Here is a 22,404-nt window from a genome sequence, read left to right as displayed (position 1 = left end):
GAGGAGGAGGAGGAGGGATGGTGGTGGTGGGAGGAGGCTGACGGGCCAACGAGCTCCCTCTTCGCAGCCTTGCAGCAGCAGGAAGGATGGAGGCAAGGGAAAGAGGACGTTTCTAAGCCATCCACTCCGTCGCTCGGCGCCGATCTGGGAATTCTGATGGGAAGGAAGCGAGTGGGAACCATCCGGGCCGCCTGTTTGCTGCAGGTAAACATCTTTTTGTTGTTTGATGTCTGATGATAGCGCCTTCTTATGGGGGGTACAAAAAGGGCACGTATGGACGGGAGAGGGGGGTTGCATAACAAGACGGGGATGCTATTAATGTTGGCGACGTGTGCGTTGGTTCCATGACGTGATGAGAGCTCCATGGAGGACGAGGAGGAGGGAGAGGAGGGGGGTGTGAAGGAAAATGTTGCCGGCTATGCAGGCAGGCCCGCGGCCTCCGTCAACACGACAACTGCAGGTGCTGCTGCTTTCTTCATACAGCACAAATATTTAGCACAACTAAAGACTGTTATTATTAGTAATAGTAATACAGCAGGTCACCTCCGTCTCCATGACAACAGCTTCTTCCTTTACAAGCTCTCCCCCCCACTTCCCACCTCAAATAGTTCAGCCTGTTTTGTAACGTGAGCCCCATACTGCATTGTTTACAAGCTTGTTTGAAATAGAAACACAACCCATCACCATACTTGACTAAAACTGTCGTCATCTGAAGGAAATAACGGAAGGTTCGAAATAATGACCATGTGCCCGAAAGCATTTGAAAAAAACACAAAAACAAATTTCACCCGAAAATTATTATTATATACAGATTGGGACAAAAGTAGTACACTTACAAGACATGCAGACACAAATGAAGAAATCTTCTACACTAACTCAGTAAGATGCTGAAATATTACTACTGTCTTGTAGAGGATAAAGAATATGTATATGCCTGTGAGAATTGCCAGATAATTTGTTTATATGTCTGTGTTCGAATATCTTTTGCTTCTAAAACCGCCACTATCGATGGTTAGCATCTCAGTTGCGTTTTTCATCATTTGTTAGCATTTGACTAAACGGATTTTCCTAAGGCCAAGCTTTGTAGTAAGTTTTTATAAATACGTGTAGTTTTCTGTGTTTAATGTTCATTTTAATGGCAAACTCCAACTGAGAGTAGTAATAAACAGCTTCACTTTAAAAACGGTTGGATCAATAATAAACCAAATTGGGTCAAAAATGGACCAAACCAACTTTTTGAGTTATTTAATCAAAAACGTTGGGTCAAATTAGATAATAATGCTCGGTTGTTTTTTGGGTTAATTGAATAATCAAATTGAATTGGGTCAAAAATGAACCAACCCAACTTTTTGAGTTATTTAATCCAAAACGTTGGGTCAAATGAAATATGAACCCACAAACCATTGTTGGGTTGTTATGTGGGTTATTCATTTGACCCAACTCTTTAGGTAAATATAATAACCCAATTGAATTGGGTCAAAAATGACCCGACCCAAGTTTTTGAGTTATTTAACCCAAAATAAAAATGAAATTAACATACAACAAAACAACTGAATTTTCTTTATTGTATTTTATTTTATTGTGGGTTATTCATTTGACCCAACGTTTTGGGTTATGCAATGTTGGGCTGGTCTCATTTGACCCAATTTGGGTTATTTTGGACCCAACTGTTTTTAGAGGATCTTTTTTGAAGAACTGTTAACTGCCAAACTGCTGCTTATTACTACATGTGTTCGCCGCAATCTGCACAGATTCCCACAGAAAGCAAACATACAGGGACATGGAGGAACCTCGGAACAGTAAATATATGGGACCCCGGTCGCATTCGAAACCGTCTCTGCAACTGTCTGTGCATTTCGAAACTGTTAAATTGTGAAACAGTATATAAAACTGGTCATGCATTCTATGAATTAAACATAATGAGCAGAAGTCATGGAAAGGTCTGTGGTTCATAATTTGATGTTGATCATTATTATCAGGATATTTTTGGTCCGCGTCATACTATGTGTGCATGCCAAATGAATGAATGAAAATAGGGCAATGTCATGTCACATCACTAGTCAAGTTTTTATTAGCTAGTGAGCCCCCTCCTGACCATAAAGCTCACATTAAAAGCCTTTGGGGCTCTTAATGTAAGGCATATGCTCCAAACATCCGCATGGAGGACCAGAACTGCAAATCTCATTTAATTTCAAAAAGTGATCCAGGAATAAACATCGTAATTGGTGTTATAATAAGCCTCCATCGGCCATTGTGGCATACACCTGCTTCAACAATCTCATTTTCTGTTTGCTAAAGACCAATCCCCAAACAATGGTCACCAAGCAACAGCTGCCAGATGCTCCGTCGGGCTTTAGGATTTTTTATGACGCTACACAATGACGCCTTTTGTGGTGGCCAACCGTCAATATATAGAAATGCTGCAGGAGATCTAGTTTACGCAGAAAAAATGTACGCTAACATTAGCATGTCCTGCGCACTTTCAAGGACATCATTATTCATTGCAATGGAAGCAGTTTAATATTAAATGAGCAAAAAATAAACATTTTTAAACCAGTATCTTTGCCTCTAACACTATTATTACTTAAATCTGCTTCGGCTGGCTAATATGCTAGTAGTGGCTTACAGCCTGATGAGTGATGAATGTAAATCTAATAGTTATTTATCAATAAATGATCATGTGTAATTATTTTTACTTTAGTCATATTTTCTTCACCCAAGTCTAATAATTGCTTTTAGTCAGGCTTGTGAGGGCAACATAAAAATAAAAATAAAATAAAAAAAACACTATATTTGATATCATTTATTAAATTGCAGGTCTTTGATGTCATGTTTGCTTCACTCATTTCAATATTTGCTTTTACTTGGGCTACATAACACAAATCATTATTCATTTGTGTTTACCATGGGAAAGTATTTGCTTTAGCATTCGATGCTACCAGTTAGCTTCTAGCTAGCTAGAGGGGTGTAAATGATATATTTTCTTTAGCCATAAAGCATTTACAGTTAACTGGCTTTTGGAAGATTTGGTTATACTTCTGTTTAAAAAAAAAAAGAGAGAGAGAGAGAGAGAGAGAGAGAATGAAAAATAGCTTTAGCATGCCCTCTTCACTGGCTTTTTTTTTGTCATGTAAGTTTATTTTTTTAAAGACCGTGAAAGCTAAATCATCTCAATCTAAACCTATATATTTTACTCTGAAACTAATTTTACCTTATTTTTAAGATGTGGCAGCCTTTATGTTGGCAGTACAGTATGCTGCTATTATAGCTTCTGTTTTTGGTTCTCCGTGATAAATGTAATGTAATATTTGCTCTGCTTTTAGGCTAATTGGTTCAAAAATGTAATAAATTGTCAACATAGACCATACGATGCCACCAGTTAGCCTTTATTTGGTTAATGGCCCGTGGGTGCTAATGTTTAAAGCTTAAGTCAATATTTTCTTTGACACATATGAATTAAAGCAGTAAAGCAGGCACCAGCGGAAAATTTTGTGTGATTGAAAAAACTGACCGCACGTTTTTCTCCTGATTAAATAACAGCAGCTTTTCTCCTGTCCAAAATAATATGACTCGTGTTATCCAGTGCTATTCCAGAACATCCCTTCTATATTGTGAGCACTTGATAGACGGAGCCGTGCGTTGCCATGGATACCAGTGCTGCTCAAGCTCAAAATATTCCCTTGTGAATGGAGTGCACAACGGCTTCAACGCAGTCGTTTGTTCCACTGGTAAATACACCGATGGGGTCGAAAGGCTCAGTCAGGAGGGGAGACAATAAAAATATCACGTGACAGTCAAATCAAGCGTGCAAATTTAGTTTTCCTACAAATTCACAGAGGTGGCAAAAGTTCTCGCACTCTGTCTTTGAGGACAAGTAAGGATATTTTTGTAAGAAAAAGACTTTGGTTAGAGTAGAAGTAGTAATTAAAGTAATTTTAAAAAAAAAGTCTGACAAAAGTCATTAAAAAGTCAACAAATTTTAGAATGTATTTAAGTAGCAAAGTGAAAAGTAAAAAACATTTTTTAATTTAATTTTTTTTTTTTATTTAAAAATTTATAAATGTGATATGTTGGCAGTGGCACAACAAAAACTGCACACAAAATATATATATATATATATTTTTTTTTTTTAAACTTTAAATTAAAACAAAATTCTAACTAAACAGAAATCACTCAATAAGGTTTTGCCTATCTGATCGCCATTGACGCCGTTTGTGTTTCTTCCACAGCCTTGAATCCACCCAGAACCCCCATGGAGCAGGATGTGGAGAGCCCAGCCATCAGCAAACCATCCAAGTTCCACAAGCCGGCCGGCAAAGATCTGCCCAAACAGCTGGCGGCTATGGACCGGGCCCGGAAGGTCCAGCGCTACGTCCGGAAAGACGGCAAGTGCAACGTCCACCACGGCAACGTGCGCGAGACGTATCGCTACCTGACAGACATCTTCACCACATTAGTGGACCTCAAGTGGTGTTTCAACCTCTTCATTTTCGTCCTGGTGTACACGGTCACGTGGCTCTTCTTCGGATTCATGTGGTGGCTCATTGCGTACCTGCGGGGGGACCTGGACCACTTAGCGGACAACCTTTGGACTCCGTGCGTCAACAATCTCAACGGGTTCGTGTCGGCCTTTCTGTTCTCCATCGAGACGGAAACCACCATCGGTTACGGATACCGAGTCATCACGGACAAGTGCCCCGAGGGTATCGTCCTGCTCCTGATTCAGTCGGTGCTGGGATCTATAGTCAACGCCTTCATGGTGGGCTGCATGTTCGTCAAGATCTCGCAACCCAAGAAGCGTGCAGAGACTCTGGTGTTTTCCACCAACGCCGTCATCTCCATGAGAGACGGACGCCTGTGCCTGATGTTCCGGGTGGGGGACCTGCGGAACTCGCACATTGTGGAGGCCTCCATCCGGGCCAAGCTGATCAAGTCCAAGCAGACCAAAGAGGGCGAGTTTATCCCCCTCAACCAGACGGACATAAACGTGGGCTACAACACGGGCGACGACAGGCTGTTCCTCGTGTCGCCGCTCATCATCTGCCACGAAATCGACCAGAACAGTCCCTTCTGGGACATCTCGCCAGCGCACCTGGCCAAGGAGGAGCTGGAAATAGTCGTCATTTTGGAGGGCATGGTCGAGGCCACGGGTAAGTCTGAGGGCTGTGGAGAGTTTTAATACAGTTTTTGCATTATTGCAGACCGAAAGACACAGACAGGGACTGATTGTCTGATAGGGGTTGATAGACAGACTGACAAATACTGGAGGGCACACTCTAAAAACAGTTGGATCAAAAGTTTGGCCCAACTTTATTGTTGTTTTATACAAAATGGCCCCAATTTTTTTTTTTACCCAATGTTGGGTCAAATTGACCCATGTAGAGGATCTGACCCAACTTCACGGGTTTTTTTATATACTGTATATACTGTATATTTAATACGTTTTTTTCTTCTTTTTTGGTGCCAAACAACCCAAAAAGTTGGGTCTAATTGACCCAAGTTTTATAGAATTTTTTTGACTTTTGTAGATGATCTTGACCAATTTTCTGGGTTGTTTTACACAAAATTACCCAATTTTTATCTCAAAGTTGGCTCAAATTGACCCAACAAATATCTGACTCAACATTTTGGGTTGTTTTATACACAATTCTTTTTCTTTTTTTTCCCTGCAAAACAACCCATAAAGTTAGACCAAATTGACCCAAGTAGCGCATCGGTCCATTTTTCACCCAACTGTTGTTGAGTACAGGCAGAATGGCTGACACAGAGGAACTGATGTGAAAGACAGAGACGTGTGGACAGACAGACTGACAGATAAGAAGGGAGGGACTGAGTGACAGATATGGACAGAGGAACTGGCTCATATAAGATTGGGCTGAGGGGGAAATGGACAGACAGACAACTGCGGCTGGCGGATTGATGCACCGGCAAAAAGGGATGGACTGACAGATAATATGTAGACTGACAAACAAGAGCAGTTGGACAAATGAGCAGACTGACAGAGATGGACGGAAAAACTGGCAGATGAAAAAAAGACGGTCAAATAGCATACCTGACATAAAAAACAGGTGGACAGACTGACAAATATGGAAGGACGGACAGACTTGATATAAGAACAGACAGATGGACTGAGAGGTAAAATCTAGTGGACAGATGGTGACGGACAGACAGGAAGGACTGAATGACCACCGTTACGATCAGGTGGAAAGACAGACTGAGGGCCATACCCCCAAGTAACACCCAGTCGCCATCAACCCTTCCGCTCTTCCCAGGCATGACGTGCCAGGCCCGCAGCTCGTACGTGAGCAGCGAGATCAAGTGGGGCTACCGCTTCACGCCCGTACTCACGCTGGAGGACGGCTTCTACGAGGTGGACTACAACAGCTTCCACGACATCTACGAGACCAACACGCCCACCTGCAGCGCCCGCCAGCTGGCCGACATGAGCGGTCGGGCCCGCCTGCCTCTCACGTGGTCCATGGGAAGCAAGCTGAGCCAGCAGGGTCTGGCGCCGGAGGCCGAGCGCCAGGACCCGCGGACTGAGCGCAACGGAGACGTCGCCAACGCCGAGAGCGAGTCCAAAGTGTAGCTCCTTCTCAGCACGTACACACATACACAAACATGCTTGCACGCAGTCCAGTATTTGGCCCATTGGTGAGAAAAAACAAGACGGCGTGTTCAAGTCTCACCAACCACCAGATCCCTCTTATTTTTTCTATTCTAATATTCCTATAGGGACGTTTGCATATTGAGTATTTTTGTATATAATATGTTATGTTTTGGACTCCTTCTGGTTTCTTGGCCGTGGCAGATGTTTGATACTAACGCACTGGTTTAGCTTCGGCCTGTACATAATCTATGCCTTACTTAAGCCTTGTCAACACTAACAAACTTCAGTTTCCAAACATTCAAAAATGTGGTGTTTGCTAGAAAAGGTTTTGGAAATGTGAACACAAACTTGTTTGGATCTGTTCTTTCTTCAAAATATGTTGGCTGGAGTTTGGCGCAACGCAACCAATCAGGGATGAGGTGCTGATCATGTGAATCACCGGCTGGACAAAATGGCAGCCTCCGATGAATTTTGGCTTTTGAAGAACTACAAACTAGTATCCTCATCTTTACGACAGATTAAAGACGAAATATCACGAGGATAAGGACATGAAGGTGTCGCTATTGATCCAGGTAGTCACAATACACACATATGCAGTACACATGTCAAATGAACTGCATGTGTTGGGGGCTAGCTATCATGTTTAATTTTTTGTGGGCAAAGCGGGTGTATTTTCAGACAAAAAGTAGGCTCAAAGTTGTTGTTTTTTAATGAGATTTCCCCGAAAAATGAGAATGATGTCCTGAACATTTTTTGTACAAAAAAAAAAAGGTTTTGTTTTTTAAAAAAAAAATAGATGTAAACTAAATACAAAATGGAAGTCATTTTGTTTCAAGCCTGAACTATTTCTTACTGGAATTGATGTTTCCGTTTAAGTGGCACCACTTTCTGAAAGTGTTCTTCAAAAGCTGTCTTGAAAGTTTTAAGAACTTTTATTTTAATCTGAGACCTGTAGTTCCTTAAGGAGACAATTTTATGTTCAACAGCCGTTTCTTTTGTGAATCCAGGAGCGAAGCTTGTGTTGTTTTCGGTGGCGTTCAACAGAGATTATACATATTGCGACAGCTTTCCTGATTTTGCCCTTCCGTGGGTTTGGAGGGAAATTTACAATTGACTAAAAACATTAGAGAAAATGATGCTTGACAATGTTTGTAGTGCCTCATACTGTGGACATCCAACCCAAACAAAAGCAAAGTTGATGTTTGGAAACATCTGCCAGTGTAGACAAGGCTTTACTGTATACTATAAAGCTTTTATCTCTTTTTTCTCTCTCTCTCTCTCTCTCTCTCTCTCCCAGAAATGTACACTAAGGTGCCGCAACATTAGGTACAGCTGCACAATCTAAAGAGATCCAATGCAACAGTATAAAATAATTGTAAATTAAAAATGTATAAACATTTAAAATGCCATTTAAATATATATTTTTTATTTTTTTTTATTTCTATTTTTTTATTTGGAGTTGTGAATGTAGTAGCATCAGCATCGTTTCTGGCCACTGATGGCCGCGTTCCAACAAAAAATACAGCAAAAATAATAATAATGATAATAATGTTTCAATAAACTGGTATCTTGATGCGAAAGGAAGGGGAAAAAAATTGTAATATTTTTGCTTGACTTTATTTAATAACAATAATGTGGACAAAAAACTAAATCTAAAATGTAAAGCACAGTCAGGTCCCAATAACGAAAACTTAAATTGTTGAGTAAACTCCTTTAATCTGCGAAACCATTATCTTTCAGCAAATTACAAAAACTGCCATGCGTTTTTGAGTTATTGAACAGCGTGTCATTTATCTGCAAGCTATTTTGCACATAAAATTGGTGAAAAATATGAATTGACCATATTTGGGCATTGGTTTCCGCCTCACTTTTCTGACTGCAAAGTTATCCTTCCTCACACGGGATCCTGTTGGAGTGTGCAGGTGTGCCTAATGAAGTGTCCTGTGTGTGCATAAGCATGTACAAACATGAATTAACCCTGTAAAGTGTATTTTGTCGTGTCTGCAATCTCCACTTTAACAAACCAAGGACAGCTCTTCCTACTTGCTAGCCCCTTTCTCTCTACCCTCCCTCTCTCGCTCTCTCTCTCTTTCTTTCTTTCTGCACCCACGAGCTGCTTGTGGAACATTCCACGTTCCCCATCCACGTTTTCAACACTTCCTGAGGAAAGCCATGACTTTGAACTGCCCTTTAAAAAACAAACCGCTTTTTCACTTTTTTTGCACGTCGGAGAGAGAGTCGCTGTTGCAGTAAAACCCCGGAACCCTTACACCATTTTAAAAAACAAAACCTCACACATCACCAAACAATATGATAATTAACTATAATAAATATACAGTAAACTGTTCATTGCGTTTCTGTTTTTGTCAAGCTGTGTTATTGTGTTATGAAGCAAAAACATCCATGATTCGTGTTAAGGTATTTTTTCTTGTTTAACTTGTTTGTTTGTTTTAATTAAAAAACTATTTTACAGCTTTTTAATTAGCATAAATTAGAATACTCCAGAGCAAAATGCAAATATAAACACGCACGTTAACGGTTGAGTTGAAACACTATTACATGTGTTAAAAGCCATGACTTTTTTTTTGTAGTCCTGGAGTGATTTTTGATACACTGGGAACTTCCAAGCCTACAAAATGTACGCTTTTTCAAAGTTGAACTTAATGTCTTTATGGTAGCCTTGGTTGACTTACTGTATTTAGCAAAACAAACCCCAAAATAGAATCAACAACTACTTGTAAAAGCTGATTTTTATTTTCCAAAATAATTTTACCAATATATGTTTTGGTTTTGTTTCTTTGTGAAACGTTCATTTTTGTGTTTCTTTTTTCTGAATAAAGCAACAAATACTACAATAAACATATTGGTATATTCATTTTTGAAAAATCTGCTTCAAACAGTATAATTTGTATTATATTTTTTTATTTTTGTTTTTTAAGTAAACATTCGGAACAACAGTCAAAAAGTCATCTTTAATGAATCTAGTTTTAAAATCTAGAATACATACAGTATATAATGAAGAAAATACTTTTGTTACTTTTGCTAAATAAAATAATAAACTACAGTAATATACATATTGGTAAAGTTGCAACTCAAAAAATATGTCTTGAATTAATGAAATGAGCACTTTATAACTCATTCACTCCCAGCCATTTTCACTGAAGCAACCCCCTTCACTCCCGGCTGTTTTACTGGATTTTTACTGAGTTTGCAAGAATAGTGTTCTATTGCTATAAAAACATGGAACCTACCAAAAGAAAGATCAGAGTCTCTTCTTTCATCAGGAAAAAAAAGTATATTTGTATTTGTTTCCGTTTTGCAGCAATTAGCATTAGAATATAGCTAAGTTTCATCATTATTCACAAATCTGTTTAAAACAGTGGGGAAAGAGCTTTTTGCAACATGGCCCTGGTTGCTCTCTTATACTCTGCTTCCACCTGCTGGCCGTTTTTGTAGTAACTACCATTGGTTCAACTGTTCTCTTCAGTTCAGAGGCTGCATCAAAGCCTTCTGTATGCTCTAGACGCTGGTAATATTTAAAATAGAACATATTTATACGTTTTGGGGAGCAAATGAGTTAATGGCAGATTTTCCAAAGATGATCTTGCTAATTAGTTTATATTAGTTTGTTGCCGTATTAGGCTAAATAAGCTAAAAAGTACATTGAGTTGCAGATTTTTGTAACTACGAACCGAGTGAAATAAATGTTCATTATAAATTAGTACCTTATCTAACAAAAAAACGTTTTTGTCTTTTCTTGAAATGAGGTGTACCTAATCATGTGGCCTTTTGTGGTGATATAAAGAAATTTAAACGCAGCTCGATGTTAGAAAAGTAAAAAAAATAAAAATAAAATAAATAGCAGCGTTACGTTCAAGTTTGTATAGTTTAGAGTGAGGATACAGCAAATGTAGTGGAGTTAATCATAAAAATGAAAAGGAATGCATGGACTTTTTTTTTTCAGAAAAAAAAAAAAAAAAAAAGGAATGCATGGACTTTTCCAAGCGTGTAATGTTTGGACTCCATTACCCAGCAAACACCTGGGCCGCCACAGGCTCAGGGAGCAGGTCAGTGGCGTCGGCGTTGTCGGCGGCGGGCCGGCTCACTTTCAGCGGGTGTTTCTCCAGAGCGTCCCGCACCTCACGCGCAACACTCTCGGGCCAGGACAACAGCTCGGCCCGCAGTTTGAGGGCCGCCTCCATCATCGCCTCCTGGCGGCCGTCCAGGTCCGACAGAAGGTCCAGGTTACGCCGGAGCTGGGCCAGCGCGGGGTTGGGGGCCGGGGAGGCCGAGTTCGGGCTGGAAGGGGCGTCAGGGTGGTTCCAGTCGGAGTGTGGCGAGGCCTGGCCCGACATGTAGGACTGGAACTCCTCCGAGGTGAGGTTGAGGGATTGGGCATCCAGCTTCTCGATGAAGGCCGCCGCGCAGCACTGGACAATAACAACCACACGCATGTTGATGTTTTGGAACACTTTGGAAAATCTAATCTTTGTAGAGTGGGTTGCATTATACCCGCTATGTTTGTGGTGTGTGGAATTTTTTTCCCTCCACATTTGTCAACCATATTGTTTGCCATGTCTGAGCATTATCATTTTAAAATTATATCCACAAAGTTGAAAGGATTTTTTTTTCCATGTGCACCACATTTATGGGACTTTTTCCCCCTTTTTTTTTCATGTTGATTCAAGTTTTTTTGTGGACTTTTTTTGTTTTGTTTTTTACATCATGTCTCCCAAGTTTGAACATTATTTTTGTGGATTTTTTTTTACATCGAGTCAACCACATTTGTGGGAGTTTTTTTATTTTTATTTTTATTTTACTTTCTTTTTCCAAATCATGTCCGCTATGTTTGTGATTTTTTTTTACATCATATCTGCCATGTTTGAGCATTATATTTTTAAAATTATGTCAAATTTTATTTATTTTTTTTACTTCATGTCAACTGAATTGTGGGGCTTTTTTTCCAGAAATGTCCACCATTTTTGTGAATTTTTATTCAAAATGTTCACCATTTTTTTAATTAGGTCTGCCATGTTTGTGGATTTTTTTTACATCATGATTGCCATGTTTGAGCTTTTTTTTTTTTTCATAATGCCCATTACATTTTTGTGACACTTTTTTTCCCTTTTTTTTTACTGATAAAAAAAGAGACCTTTTTTCTAATATGCCCACCATTTTAAAAAAATATAGAAAATCATGAGGATTTTTTCTTCCCACGGTTGGCTTTTTTTTATTATTATTATTATTGGCCTACCCACCATGTTTTTAGCTTCTTCTTTTAAAAAAAAATCATATTTGTGGACTGTGTTGCAACCTCACACTTCTCACACGTTTCTGAGTACAAAGCGCTCTCCGAATTTGATTCATTATTTCATTATGACATCATGTCCGCCATATTTGTGGATTTATTTATTTTTTGTCCACCACGTTTGTGTAGTGTGTAAGCAGTGAATAAACGGCAGGTTATCTTTGCATTGGTCCACTCTCCCCCTCCTATCTTTCCCTGCACTGCAGCTCACATGACCAGAGTGTCAGCTGTCGTCTGGTCTGTCTCCAGGCAACAGACTCTGTGGCGCAACGGTAGCGCGTCTGACTCCAGATCAGAAGGTTGCGTGTTCAAATCACGTCAGGGTCATTACTTTTTAATCTTTTTTTTAAAATTTATATTAAATATGCTAAACCAAATATTATTTTTGAGACACTTAAGTGTGACTAATTCAAAGTACGGAAGGAAAGCTGACCAGGTTGGTAAAGTAGTATCCGTCCTCGCCGGTCATCAGCCTGCTGGGGTTGCAGAAGCGTGTGATGTACTGGATGTTGGACTGCAGTCTGGGCGGGTTGGCCTTGAGGACGATATAGATGAGCGCCGGCAGGAAGTCGTCGGCTGATGCCGGCTCGCTCTTGGTGCTGCCGATGGCGGCGAAGATGTGCTTGCTGCAGCGCGTCACGCACGCCAGCTTGTCGCGCGGGACCTTCTTCGAGTCCATCTCGATGATGTCTGGAGGTGGGCAACATGGGGGTCAGAAATACATGGTAGGGAGACATGGGAGACAGACTTGTCTATAGCACCGGAATCTGACTTTTGGATTCAAGTTTGTGAAAACGCATTTAAAATGACAAAACACACAAATTTACAACTCATCCAATATAAAATTATTCATAGAACATACATTACTCAATATATGATGAAGAAAATGGGGCTCTCAGACTCCGACATTTGTCTCCAGTGTTTACAAAACACTACAGAAACTTATTTTCATGCTTTATGGTTATGTACTCCGGTTATGTATTTCTGGACTAAAGTCTTAGAAAAACTTTCCGCTATTTTGGACTGTAGGATACCTTTATTTCCAAACTTGTGTTTGCTAGGTGACCTAACAACAACTGACTTACCACATAAACAATTTCAATCTACACTTGTAGCCCTTATTATCGCTAAAAAAACAATTCTTGTTAACTGGAAAAATAAACAAACTCTGAATATCGACCAATGGTCTAACCTCCTCATAAATCACATTTTAATGGAAAAAATATCTTCCTCAAATAAAAACCAAATATCAAAATTTATAGAAACATGGTCTACGTATATAGAATTTTTTAACCTAATTCTGGTTACTTAATTCTGTCTGTTAGCGAGAGCCACCACATCGTGATAACTTACATTGATGTTTCTGCATTTGACAATTTATTATTATATTATATTATTAGTATGGGATTTTTTTTAATAGGCTTTAGGTGAACTGATGAATACACACACGCTCGCACGCACGCACACACACACGCACACACACACGCACATACACATACTCACCCACATACAAAAAAAATTAAAAATAAAAAAATATATATATACAGTATATATATAAAAAAAATAAAATAAAATAAAAAAAAGGAGAGCAATGATGACATGTCAAATCGAATGAACAATACTGAGCTCTCCAGGAAAAAAAAAGAAAAAAATACATGGTAGTACACTACTGTGATGGGAAAAGTAGCGGGGGTTTATTTGAGGTAAGGTGTTTTAAAAAAAGAACTTAGGCACTCTGGCATACTTATAGACCTTATTTCCTCTAATGCAACTGCAAACATTACCACACATTTATTAAAGGTCGGGCATTTAAAAAAAGAAAAGAAAGAAGAGGTAGTGTTTTATTTTGTTTTGTTTTACTCAAGATTGGGCTCACATTCGTAACTGCTAACAGTCCACACATTTATTAGAGATAGGGCGTTCAAAAATGTAGGCTGTTTTTTTTTTTTTTACAGTGACTCAAGATTGAACTCTCAAATACTTATAGTTGAAGGCTTTATTTCCTCTCACATTCTTATGGGCTTTATTTCCTCTAATGCAACTGCAAAGATTCTCAGTACCATACATTTATTGGAGGTCAGGCATTAAAAAAAGAGGTAGCATGTTTTTTGTTTTTACAGAGACTCAAGATTGAGCTCTCACATACTTAAGGCCTTAACTCCTCTAATGGAACTGCTAACAGTCCCACACATTTATTAGAGATAAGGCATTCAAAAATGTAGAGTTTTTTTTTAATTGATGCTTATTTTATTTATTTATTCATGTATTTATTTACTTATTCACTCACTCATTTACCTTTATCTTGCCATTAATTTATTGATATAAAGTTTATGTATCGTCATGTGTTTTTTCTTTTTAAAGACAAAAAAAGGTTGTGCTTTACCTTGACTAGTTTCTGCCGCCTTCCTCAGAAGCTGTCAAACTGACAGTTTTTAGCCATAAAGTTGATCTACTTTTATACTTTCTTGTTTTACTTATCTTTACTGCTTAACCAATTTCTGTTCCACGTACAGCACTTTGTGTACAGCAATGCTTGTTTTAAAGTGCTTCATAAATAAAGTTGAGTTGAACTCTCACCTACTTATAGACATTATTTCCTCTAACGGAACTCAACTCGGGGGACCTGGTGGAAGTGTGGCATTTATTATAGAGGAGAAACTTTATTTGAGTAAACAGAGACAAGGAATTCCAAAGTAAGGGGATTAAAACTGCCCAAGTTACCTGTGATGGCTTTGACTACGTTCTCTGAGGCTTCTGGAATCTCCTCGTCCATGGGCACACAAAGCATCTGGATGTTGACCCAATGAAGAGCTCTGCAACGCAAACCGCAGCAAACATTGAGGCGGCCGATGTTAGCAAAAACAGAAGACACGTGACGCCCACCTGATGCGGTTCTGCATGGCCAAGTCCTTCCTCTCGTCGTCGGTGGTTTCCGGGCAGAAGACGTTTTTGTAGAGACGAGTCATGATGTACTTCTCCACTTGGTCCATCACCTGCTCCACAGACTCGGACGAACCTGGGGAACGCCACGATCACGCATCAGTCACATTTTCACAGATGACAAGATGTTCTCTTGGCCCACCTTTGAAATGACTCATCAAGCGGTCGGCCAGGCCCTGGTAGAAGTCCTGAACGCACTCTGACACTTCTTCTGCGTTCAGTTCCTGAAAAAAATCGTGTCATTAGCACGTCGGCCATATTTGTGGAGTATGTTGCGTCATGTCCACTATTTTTAAGAGTAAGTTCAGTTTGTACAACTTGTTTGTGGATTGTAGCCTGTCCGCCATGTTCGTGGAGTGTCTTGTGAGTTTTAGCCATTTTAGCAGAACGCAGCTTTTGTCCGCTATTTGTGTGGAATATGTTTACAGCATGTCGGCCATATTGGTAGAGTATGTTGGAGCATGTCCACCATATTTGTAAGAGTAAGTTCAGTTTGCACAACTTGTTTGTGGATTGTAGCCTGTCTGCCATGTTCGTGAAGTGTCTTGCGAGTTTTTGCCATTTTAGCAGAATGCAGATTGTCCACCATTTTTCTGAAATGTGTTAGCAGCATGTCCACCATATTTGTAGATTAAATTTGAGTGTGTACAATTTGTTTGAGAATTGTAGTAGGGGTGGGAATCTTTGAATGTCTCACGAGTTGATTTGATTCCGATTTTTGGGTCTGCGATTCGATTCAGAATCGATTTTTCAAAATGATTTGATTGACAATGATTTTTGCTTCAATCTATGGATGTGCAAGGAATTGTAATGATCTACTCCAGTCTGACTCGCTAATGCTAATTAGCGCGCTACTCGCGGCACTTTTATCAATCAAAAGAACGGTTCCACGCTGAAAAAAACCTACCTTTTATTGGAATAACTTGATCATGACTTTTTCCTTCTACTCTCTAATGTGGCTACAACTTAACAGTGTATTAGACCACGTGGAACCACACTGCCCCTCAGTGGCCAAACAACATGAACAGCGCTCCAGATAAAGGCACCCACAGACAAAGACAAGACAGTATAAAATAATTTTAATAAAACCGATTTTGGGACATTTAAAATCGATTCTGAATCGTACTAAATGAGAATTGCGATTCTTATGAGAATGGATTTTTTGGCACACCCCTAAATTGTAGCCTATCTACCATTTTTATGGAGTGTCTTGTGTGTTTTAGCCATATTAGCGGAACGCAGATTGTCCGCCATTTTTCTGGAATGTGTTTGCAGCATGTCGGCCATATTTGTAGACACACCAAGGAACTTTTGTGAAGCAGTTCACCTTCTTGCTGGACATGCTGAGCAGGAAGCTGCGGCACTGCTTGTGGATCTCCCGGCCAGGCCGCTGCAGGTTCTTCAGAAATTCCCAAAAGTCCTTTGATACCTGGTCCGAGTCGAAGCTGGCATGGCGACTCATGGATGGGCTGCTCGTCTTCACCTCGGGGAAGTCTGATGACGGACAAGAAGGTCATGGGGAAAAACAAGTTGTGTTGGTTCTAGACGTTGATTCCGATTGTTTCATTATCAGAATGTTGCCTGTTTGTGGATCAAGCATTTGGACTTTGCCTTCTTGCAATCTCCTTGTCACTACAAGACATTTCCCCTTGATGTCACACAGACAACTTTTCAGGTAAGTCATTGATTAATTAAAATATTGAAGTTATTCTTACAAGATGCTTTTGAAATTTTTCCTATCAAATTGTCCCGTTTGATTTCAATAGTACCTTTCTTAGAAGCAGTGCGCGACGACGGGCTGAAGAACTTCTTGACTGTCGTCACTTTGCGCGTCTTTTCATTGGTTTTCTTCTCCTCGAACTTGGAAAAAGGTCCGAGCGAGGACTGGGACTGGGACGATGGTGGCGGCGTGGACTGTGCCTGGGCCGGAGTGCCATGACTGCTCGCGTACGCGGCCGCCTCCTCCTCTCGCTGCAACCTAACACAATTAATTACACATTATAACGTTCTCCACTCTTGATCGTATTTCCTGAAATAAAATGTCAAACAAAATTGAACAGCTCACTTCAAATTAACAAACGGTAAAGAAAAAAAAAGTCATACTACTCTGTGGTTGTATTTAGCTTAAAATATTAACAACATAACTTTAAATACTATATTTGTAATACAACACTGTAATACATATATAACAATGTACAAGTATTGCTTCTTTATTTAAAAATAATACATAATACATAAAAAATACATTATTAAGGGGGGGAATTATTTTACCGAAGAAATAAAGACCCTGAGTCTGTAGTTTAGTAACTTCCACTATCGTCAGCATATCAAACAAATTAGACATGCAATTACTTTTTTGACTAGAGTCATCTAACGGATTGGAGGTGCAGTGCAGTTATTTTGATTGGTCTTTTTGGTTTTTCTTACTTTTCGGCCAAGGCCCAGTCGTCCTGGATCTGCTTCAGGCGCACCCGTTGGTACTCCTCCCTCCAGCACTTGGAGCACAGGCCTTGCCAGGCGGTGTTGCCGTAGTAACCGCATCCCTTTTTGCACAACAGCTCCGACTGGTCCACGTGGATGCCGCGACGCTCTGTTTTCTGACTCATGCTACGAAAAAGAAAATGTTTTTGGTCGAAAGATGAAATTATGCTATCACACAAATGGGGAAGAAACTGACCCTGACGTGATTTCAACATGCAAGTTAATTTTGCAGGTTCCCAAAAATGTAAAACTTAATAAAACACAGTGAAACGTAAATTTTTTAAACACAAGCATATACAAAATTTATATGTGTACATTTTTGTGCCTTTAAGAGGTGGGGCTTGGTGGCATGTGACATATGTGAGTGTTGGGTGTGAACTGTGGTTGACAGCAGTTCCTTGTGAGTGTGCTCATTGTGTTTTACTGTTCCCAAAGCGTACATCAGTTCACATCTGAAAAGTTGCAAAAGTGGCTCTCCTTTCCCAAAAGCGAGGGCCTCACAGCAAAAAAACAAAACAAAAAAAACAAAAATTAAACAAAGACTCCAGCAGGAACCATGAACCGCGTTACAGCGAGAAGCATTGTTTCACATTGTTTTCACCAACAGATGCTGTCCTTATGCTGCCTAAAGCCACAAAGGGTACCGTTTTCCTGGCATTTAAGCATTGCATTGATATGCTGTGATGTATTTATCTACATTCTAGTCATTGATGCATTTTTAACTTTTGCATTTGCGCATCCATAAACATGTTCATGTTGCAATTACACCTTTAGTTGCATGTCGCTAACGTTAGCCACATGCTGCAGCTAAACCGTGCAGCTACTATCAGGAGAACTGCAACCCGGGCACTTTAAACACAAGTTATTTACCACAAATATTCTATGTGAAATACGTACCTGTTGTGTTTTAAAGCACAAATGCACGAATGTAGAAGAAAAAATCCCTTCAGTTCCGATAGCGGTCAACTTTGCCGGACAAAACAAGGAGCTTTCTCGAGATTCTTCTTCGTGATATGGTCGCAAACTTAAGCGATGATCCACAGAATAAAACCAAGTGCTCCTTCTAATAATAAATATTGTATAGCAGGATGTGTCCCATTGTACCTATTTTATTGGGTCCATGAGCCTTAAGACAAGAGGGAGGGATTTTATCGTTACGTCATCGGGTGCCGGAAAACACGAGCGCTCGGACCACACGGTCACATGATTGGCGGAAATAGTCGAATGACTTTCGGTTTTGTTTTGTTTTTTTCTTCTTCTCTCATGTAGTTTGACGGGAAAAATAAAGTATAACGAGGATGAAGTCGTAATGGCTTTGCCAAGAAAACAACACACTTGTTGACGTTTATTCTTCAAAGATAATACCACAAATCTACAATAGTAAAATTAAGGCTATTTTTTTCCTGCGAAAATAATTATTTAACTTTTATTTCGGCAAAATTCCACTTAATTACCGTCCCAAAGATGGCGATACCATCTACGCATGCGCAGTTCTGATTTGAAACACAGGGCTATAAAAGTTTTTAATTTGTTGAGGATTTTAAACCAAAGATCTTGCAAGTTTTTAAGAAACAACAACACTTATTTTTTTCAAGGAAAATAACTTTTGTCATAGTTACATTTGAAAAAAAATTCGTAGCAGTCTAGCTGTCTGAATTGGTTTCAAAAGTGTTATGTCTCCAGAGTTTTCAAAAGGACTCACTTTTAATAGCTTGCTTTGCCTACCCTCGTTGTTGGCCACGAGTACATGCACATCACGAAGGGAAGGCGAAAGAGCTAGGGGAAAAGCAGTAGTGCTTGGGGACTTCCCAGCACTGTTTGCCTCTGGGCTTGTGTGATGTGGCTGGTTGAGTTTACGTCACTCTGACTGTAAGTAAACACACACAAGGTCAGAAATACAGTACTGTGGACTAAACACACACATACACGATCAGCTCCAGTCATGATCCTGCTGGGCTCCAGTCTATGCCTTCCCTCACAGGCCACCGTCCAGGAACTCTTCGTGGCGGCCCGCGACACCAACATGGTCCCGAACATCTCCCTGGACCCGGTCCTCACCACCTTCCTGTCACTGGACTCGTCGGCCGCGCTCCAGCACCAGTACACCTCGCTGCAGAGGAGCCTGAACGAGGCACAGCAGGCTGTGTTGGGCCTCCGCCTCAACCGCGAGCTGGGGGGCGGCAGGGTCACGCACGGTGGGGTTGGTGTCGTGGCACTGGCTTTGTCCTTGATGTTGGACCACATTGCCCATCAGGTCGGTAGCGTTATTTGCTGTTCGTATCTATAAAAACCTGGAGTTCTCTTGTAACATCACAATTTTTTCATAACATTGACTCATAACTTCACAATATTTTTTCAGAACGACACAAGCATACGAAAAATAGAGATTCTGAATTCTGTTGACTTACTTCACTGTAAGAGTTAAAGTTATGACATTTCATAAGAAATCAATTATATTCTGTATTTTTATTTGTCCATTAGGTCAGAAGCAACAGTTCCACAGAGGCCGGCCAATCGCTTCTGACAAGTCCAGCCAAAAAGATTTTCGGTATTGCAATCTCTTCAAGAATCGGTGGTATTGCGCAAAACTACCTGCGCTTGATCCCGGGTCTCGCCAACGACCAGGACATGATGGCCGAGACCACGGAGGTCTACGACAACTGGCTCAAACTGGAAATGCTGGACCATTACCAGAGGATGACCAAGAAGAAGAGGATGAGTTCTGTGTCCATGCAGCACTGGTTGACCGGAGCAGCACTTCATCTCCATATGAGGATACACCAGGTCAGTAAACACTTGTTTGTTTTTTGTATTTTTGTTTTTAGGCTTGTAAATAATAATTTACTGTATTTGAGCTTTTATTTGTTTTATCATTTTAAGGTTTTTCTGTTAATTATTTGTTCAGAAATATTAAATTCAAATTTGTCTGTATTATAGCTTTTGTTTTTACTTGATTATTGATTATTTTATGTATTCATTATTTTTCTATAAATGTTATTTCTTATGTTTGTTTTATTTTTATGTTGTATGTATTTTTAAAACTTTTTTTAATTGGCTTATTAGCCTAATTACTAATTTACTGTTGATATTTGTTACGTTTAAAAATACATTATTAGCTATTAATTTATGTTATTTAAACTTTTTTCATATGAATTTTATTTATTTTTTCTTACATTTACTTTATTTTAATTATTTTTCAATTGTCTTTTTTTATTTATTTTATTAGCCCCCAATATTGTTATCCTCATCGTTATCATTATTGTTAATAGTAGTAGTAGTAGTAGTAGTAGTAGTACATATTTATTTGTACATTATTTATTGCTTTAATTTTTATTTTATTTGTTTTATTGACTTACAGTGTCCCACACATTTTTTAAATGATAATTTCTTTATTTTTAATTATTGTTATTTTACTGGCCAACATGACTGGGAGTCTCATATTGCACCTTTGCTTTTTGTTGGACCAGGTTCGTCTTCATTCTGTGCCATTTGGGTCGGTGGAGTCTCTTCGTTTGTCCTACAAGACGGCATTCAACCGTCTGGTGCAGGGTTACACCGTCTACCTCCATAGGAACATTCGGGAGACGGCAGCATCAGCACCGCAGCATCGCAGTAACGGGACCTGCTCCAGTGAGTTGTCATTTAACATCAGCCAAGCAGAAGTATTCAACGAGACGAGCCACGGGGGAGCTTGTAAAACAGACACAGTGGCTTCCAAAGAGGGCATGCTGGTCATCGAGCCGGGCAGAAACGTCAGTCACAATGTGTTGCATCACCCCTGCCAGTCTCCGGCCATACAACAAGCTTTGGTGACGCGCATCATAAACGCGCAAGACCTGGAACACAGCAGAAACTTTTTCCTCTACTCCAAAAAAGTCTTTCAGCGACTGCTCACCCAGGAGGATGCTTTTCAGCTCAATACAGACTAGACGGCTATGCAACAGTAGAAGCATCCCTCGTGTGTGTGTTTTAATACATACAGTATATCATTTGAAAATTGGCCACAGACTAGAGCTGAATAAAAAAAAAAGTTAGTTTTTTGTTTTGTCCATTATACATTTAGTTTTTAACACTGGCACCCCCAGGATTTCCTTTTATATAAGGCCCTGTATGTAGGGTTATAAAATAAAATAGGGTAAGATAAGCAACGGTATGATCTACTGAATGTGAATTCAGGTTTTACAACAGTACACAGCGGAGTGTTAAATTTAAAAAATGACAAAAAATGACAAATATTAAATAGAATAAAAATTGTGTACAAAATAAGACACTTTTATATGTAACAACTTGTAGCAATTGGGCCCCCTCTAGTGATATGCAAAAGAATCACTACTTAAACTTCAGGTCAGGTGTTTTGCTTTTAGGTTTATGTGCTATGCATTTTTATTCCAATACTTATTTAAATCATATTTTATGCCTACATAATTAAGCGCAATGTAGATGTTCAAACTGTGCGTAATGTTACAGTGGCTTACCATAATATTAAATATACTTTTTAGGAATAAATCCTCGTTTCTGGTGAACACACATGATTGGATTTATGTTCTCCTTGTTGAGATTGTTCTTTTCATCGCATACACATAATTTAAAATTGTCTTCTGTTCAATGTGATTAATTGATTTGTACCACAGTGGTTACAATGCAGTGAATCACATTTATTGGTGTTTATATGTAATGTGTAGCATTTAACCTGTGATCACCACATCTGTGTGTGTCAATATGTAAAGGGTAACAGCAGTTCAAAATAAATGTCAAATATATTTTAAAATAGTTTTTTAGAATTTCATTTGTTTTTAGTTTTATTGGCATTTTGTGAGATTACATTTTGGAACTGCTGCATAGAGATGGCAAAATGAAGCTTCATGAAGCACTTGTGATTTTTTTTAAGTCCCCTAGATGGTGCTCTTGGTTGGAAGAGGCAGTGGAAATTTAATACATTTCCATTGCACTAGCCATTATATTTAAACCAAGAGCACCATCTAGGGGACTTAAAAAAAATCACAAGTGCTTCATGAAGCTTCATTTTGCCATCAGTGCTGCTGCGTAATAAGAACGATTTCCGATA

General features: G+C 39.4%; 3 protein-coding genes and 1 non-coding gene across 4 annotated transcripts; 3 read left to right on the top strand and 1 right to left on the bottom strand.

Moving 5' to 3' along the window:
- Positions 1–14: 14 nt before the first annotated feature.
- Positions 15–7,434, top strand: kcnj6 (potassium inwardly rectifying channel subfamily J member 6). Its single transcript, XM_077547196.1, has 3 exons — positions 15–204; positions 4,230–5,150; positions 6,273–7,434. Exons 2-3 carry the CDS (start codon positions 4,253–4,255, stop codon positions 6,587–6,589), a joined length of 1,215 nt encoding a protein of 404 aa, XP_077403322.1. The 5' UTR covers positions 15–204; positions 4,230–4,252; the 3' UTR covers positions 6,590–7,434.
- A 1,340-nt stretch (positions 7,435–8,774) lies between these two features.
- rabgef1 (RAB guanine nucleotide exchange factor (GEF) 1) lies at positions 8,775–18,480 on the bottom strand. The gene is made up of 9 exons (XM_077547195.1): positions 18,237–18,480; positions 17,286–17,465; positions 16,628–16,836; positions 16,186–16,352; positions 15,001–15,082; positions 14,802–14,934; positions 14,640–14,731; positions 12,352–12,608; positions 8,775–11,040 (listed from the first exon to the last, which is right to left on the bottom strand). The coding sequence occupies exons 2-9, from the start codon at positions 17,462–17,464 to the stop codon at positions 10,636–10,638; spliced, it is 1,524 nt and encodes a 507-aa protein (XP_077403321.1). The 5' UTR covers position 17,465; positions 18,237–18,480; the 3' UTR covers positions 8,775–10,635.
- On the top strand, positions 12,174–12,245 carry trnaw-cca (transfer RNA tryptophan (anticodon CCA)). The gene has a single exon. It is a non-coding gene; the product is annotated as a tRNA-Trp (tRNA).
- Positions 18,481–19,269: 789 nt separating the features above from the next.
- On the top strand, positions 19,270–21,379 carry LOC144036500 (uncharacterized). Its single transcript, XM_077547197.1, has 3 exons — positions 19,270–19,593; positions 19,821–20,123; positions 20,807–21,379. Exons 1-3 carry the CDS (start codon positions 19,282–19,284, stop codon positions 21,266–21,268), a joined length of 1,077 nt encoding a protein of 358 aa, XP_077403323.1. The 5' UTR covers positions 19,270–19,281; the 3' UTR covers positions 21,269–21,379.
- The last annotated feature ends 1,025 nt before the right edge of the window (positions 21,380–22,404 follow it).

The sequence above is a fragment of the Vanacampus margaritifer genome, chromosome 16, assembly GCF_051991255.1.
Source record: "Vanacampus margaritifer isolate UIUO_Vmar chromosome 16, RoL_Vmar_1.0, whole genome shotgun sequence".
Lineage (NCBI taxonomy): Eukaryota > Metazoa > Chordata > Actinopteri > Syngnathiformes > Syngnathidae > Vanacampus > Vanacampus margaritifer.
The sequence above is the reverse complement of the archived record's forward strand: the minus strand, read 5'-3'. Positions and strand labels throughout refer to the sequence as shown.

Coding starts and splice junctions, on each gene's coding strand:
- kcnj6 (XM_077547196.1), top strand. CDS start 4,253: ATGGAGCAGGATGTGGAGAGCCCAGCCATCAGCAAACCATCCAAGTTC. Junction 5,151..6,272: donor GGGCATGGTCGAGGCCACGG/GTAAGTCTGAGG, acceptor CGCTCTTCCCAG/GCATGACGTGCCAGGCCCGC.
- rabgef1 (XM_077547195.1), bottom strand. CDS start 17,464: ATGAGTCAGAAAACAGAGCGTCGCGGCATCCACGTGGACCAGTCGGAG. Junction 16,837..17,285: donor GACTGGGCCTTGGCCGAAAA/GTAAGAAAAACC, acceptor TAATTGTGTTAG/GTTGCAGCGAGAGGAGGAGG. Junction 16,353..16,627: donor GCGCACTGCTTCTAAGAAAG/GTACTATTGAAA, acceptor GTCCGTCATCAG/ACTTCCCCGAGGTGAAGACG.
- LOC144036500 (XM_077547197.1), top strand. CDS start 19,282: ATGATCCTGCTGGGCTCCAGTCTATGCCTTCCCTCACAGGCCACCGTC. Junction 19,594..19,820: donor TGGACCACATTGCCCATCAG/GTCGGTAGCGTT, acceptor TTTGTCCATTAG/GTCAGAAGCAACAGTTCCAC. Junction 20,124..20,806: donor TCCATATGAGGATACACCAG/GTCAGTAAACAC, acceptor TTGTTGGACCAG/GTTCGTCTTCATTCTGTGCC.